The following is a 3522-nucleotide window of genomic DNA, read 5'->3' as shown; positions in this document are numbered from 1 at the left end:
TATAGTTCTGAAATCTTGACCATTAGCACTGAGGAAAATATGCATAAAATGCGTGTGTATATGAATTGCTAACTTTTGGGACTGTGATCTTTTCACATTTGCTTTGTAGTAATCCAAATTACAAATCATTTCTTATCGACAAAATATTTATAAACCAAACATGAGTTGCTAGATCGTACTTTAACTATTAATAACCTCCCATTTAGAACTCTTGGAATATAACATACAGCAGAAGCAGTCTCAGATGCTGGAGATGCAGGTGGAGCTCAGCAGTGTGAAGGACCGAGCAACAGAACTGCAGGAGCAGCTGAATTCTGAGAAAATGGTGGTTGCTGAACTGAAGAGTGAACTTGCACAAACCAAATTGGAACTAGAGACAACACTTAAGGCACAGCATAAGCACCTCAAAGAACTGGAGGCATTCAGGTGTGCCTAGTTTCTTTATCATACACCTGTGTTAGTGAAGAACTGCAATAATTTTGTCACAGACACTGGGCAGATCTGACAAAAACATAACATTATGCATGATGTTTAAATAGCATCATATTTTGTTATTTTATAAGCAGAACTACAGTGGAAAGGAAAAATTCCAAACTTTTCCAAATGATAAATTTGTGAGTAGGTATTGGTATATTCTCTACTGTGGCTTCAGTTCTATTTGAGACTTATATAAAATATATAATTTTAACCTTTATTTTACCACCAAGTAATTTGAAATGACATGATTTCAATACAATTTATGGTTCAAGTAGATAATATATGCAAAATGTTTTAAAAGACAATGCTTGTAAAAAGAATAAATTTGTGGGTGTAAATACTGAGATATTCTTCTTGCTAAGTATTCATTACAAGTACAGTCTTTATATGGAACATTATTTTCACACAAACACATGTTAATGTCTGTGATCAGTAAAAGACAAAGGAAAATTTTTCTTAATATTATTTTGTAACAGTAAATTGTTTTTAATGGTAAATAATAACTAATATTACTGCTAGAAACAGTTCACTTGAAATGAACTAGTCAAAAATCTTTATATGGTTTATATTTTTCTATTAGCTAGTTTATAATATGCCTCCACTTTTCAGTGGAAGCTGTACTCCATCTTTGTCACTATATAGTCCAAGTCATTTTATGAGGGTTCATTTGTGTCTCTGATTTAGGTTGGAAGTTAAAGATAAAACAGATGAAGTACATTTGCTTAATGACTCATTAGCAAGTGAACAGAAAAAGTCCAGAGAGTTCCAGTGGGCTTTGGAGAAAGAGAAAGCCAAACTGGGGCGCAGTGAAGAGCGGGACAAAGAGGAACTGGAGGTACTGTTATCTCTGTCACTAAATATCTGTGGAAAATCCAAAAAACGATAGAGAGAGAGAGTCTGGAGACCTTTCTCTTTCTTACATGTCCACCTGAGGCTCTTTATGCGGTACAATAAGTTGTTGGCTATGTGTTGAATACTATTATAATGTTACCTGAGCTGTTTTATCAGGAAATGCTAATAGTGCTGCTTTCTTTGCTTTACTACATCCAAGGATGCATACAGACTGTCCTGCTACAAAATGTGTTTGGGAATTTGAATTAGTACATATACAGTGTGATAAATACGGCAGTCGTGTCGGCTTAACACAGAAGTAGTTTGGGTTCCTGTGTTGTCCTAGGGAAGGAGAGCAGTGATACTTTTCTGGCAGCAGGAGTCCCTGCTGCTATGAGTCCCTTCACTCTGGGCTCTGTCCCAGGAAGCACAGCTCTCAGCTCAGGGCAGGCTGCCCTGCTCTCAGGGCCCCCTTTAACCATAGCCCTACTGGCCCATGCTCTTCTGTTCACATGATCCCAACTCGCCAGCTGTATACTAAAAACTATGTAGCCAGCATTTCTGCCATGTTACTTTTGAGGTTTCTTCTTGTTTGAATGTCCACCATGGTAGCCTCAAGGCACAGTGAGCTCTGCCTGGCAAGGACATGTTATCTCCTCAGGTACTGATTTCCGTTTTTTAACTGTTACAGATTTGCATAGGTTTTGAGTAGTTTGAAAACCCTGCTTTCCCCACAGCCCTATTAGTTTTATTATGTGATCTTGGAAAACCCAAAGTTTTTCAGTACCTCATATCACATTATATCAGAAATACTTATATTTTTGATGGTTATTGTTCCTAGAAGAAATGTACCCTGCTTCATATTCCTTAACCAGATATGATGGTTAATATTTGGAGAGAAAGTATTACTTAGCTATCTTTGGTTTATATTCTTTGGTGAAAATCACCTGGCTGTCCAAATAATGCTCTAACCACTGAAAATTTAAGTTAATAAACTAAATAATCAGTTCTGTTACCAAATACTACCACCTTAGTATTAATAAAGGCACAATTATATTCTTATAAAGTATTGTTAATAATATTAACACATTCTTAATTTCAACTTTCCTACAAGGACCTGAAGTTTTCACTTGAGGGTCAGAAACAAAGGAATATTCAGCTAAATCAACTTTTGGAACAACAGAAACAACTACTAAACGAATCACAGCAGGAAATAGAATCACAACGAATGCTGCACGATGCCCAGTTATCAGAAGAACGAGGTCGAAACTTGGAGCTGCAAGTACTTCTTGAATCCGAGAAAGTTCGAATTCAGGAAATGAGCAGCACCCTGGATCGGGAGCGAGAACTGCGCACACAGCTGCAGCAGCGCAGTAATGATGACAGTGGGCAACCTCAGCCCCCCTTACCCTCCGAGGACCTCCTCAGAGAGCTCCAGAAACAGCTAGAGGAGAAACACAGTCGCATAGTGGAATTGTTAAGTGAGACTGAGAAATATAAACTGGATTCTTTGCAAACAAGACAGCAAATGGAAAAGGATAGGCAGGTTCACAGGAAGACGCTGCAGACGGAGCAGGAGGCCAACACTGAAGGACAGAAGAAAATGCACGAGCTCCAGGCCAAAGTGGAAGACCTGCAGCGCCAGCTGGAGGAGAAACGGCGACAGGTGTATAAGTTAGACCTCGAAGGGAAGCGTCTGCAAGGAATTATGCAGGAATTCCAGAAGCAAGAACTAGAGCGAGAAGAAAAACGAGAAAGTCGAAGAATGCTGTACCAGAATCTTAATGAGGTAAATTGATGCTTTGTTTTAAAATAGTTTTAAAATGTTTGATGTTCGATTAAATTATTTAAATAGCTATGTACAAATCATTTAAAAATGACATCTATAGAAGTTTATTTGGAGTATAAACAATACAGCAGGACCTCAAATAACACGTTTTCATTCAACTTTGCTATAACATTAATGAGATGCAGTAGGAACTTAACTCATGTTTATATCAATTAGCATATGGTAAACTGGTTTCTTTTTCTTTTTTTTTTTAAGATTTTATTAGGGAATTGGGAAGAGGGGAACATCGTTTGGGAATTGGGGACAGGGAACAGACAGGTAGACAAGTTGCTGTTTTTGTTCTTCAGTCTAGTTGTGGAGGACGTCGCTTCACTCGCCCAAGTTGGCACCATCATTGCACTCTTCCTGGGCGAGGCACATCAGTC

General features: G+C 38.1%; 1 protein-coding gene across 1 annotated transcript in view; it reads left to right on the top strand.

The window, feature by feature from the left end:
• Positions 1-3522, top strand: part of AKAP9 (A-kinase anchoring protein 9) — a 158071-nt gene that overhangs the window by 143344 nt on the left and 11205 nt on the right. Inside the window, exons 35-37 of the mRNA XM_019634580.1 lie at positions 207-426; positions 1162-1312; positions 2423-3097. Coding sequence (XP_019490125.1) covers positions 207-426; positions 1162-1312; positions 2423-3097 — 1046 coding nt within the window. The remainder of the gene's footprint in view (positions 1-206; positions 427-1161; positions 1313-2422; positions 3098-3522) is intronic.

Source organism: Hipposideros armiger, unplaced genomic scaffold (assembly GCF_001890085.2).
Source record: "Hipposideros armiger isolate ML-2016 unplaced genomic scaffold, ASM189008v1 scaffold_1749, whole genome shotgun sequence".
Classification (NCBI taxonomy): Eukaryota; Metazoa; Chordata; class Mammalia; order Chiroptera; family Hipposideridae; genus Hipposideros; species Hipposideros armiger.
The sequence above is the reverse complement of the archived record's forward strand: the minus strand, read 5'-3'. Positions and strand labels throughout refer to the sequence as shown.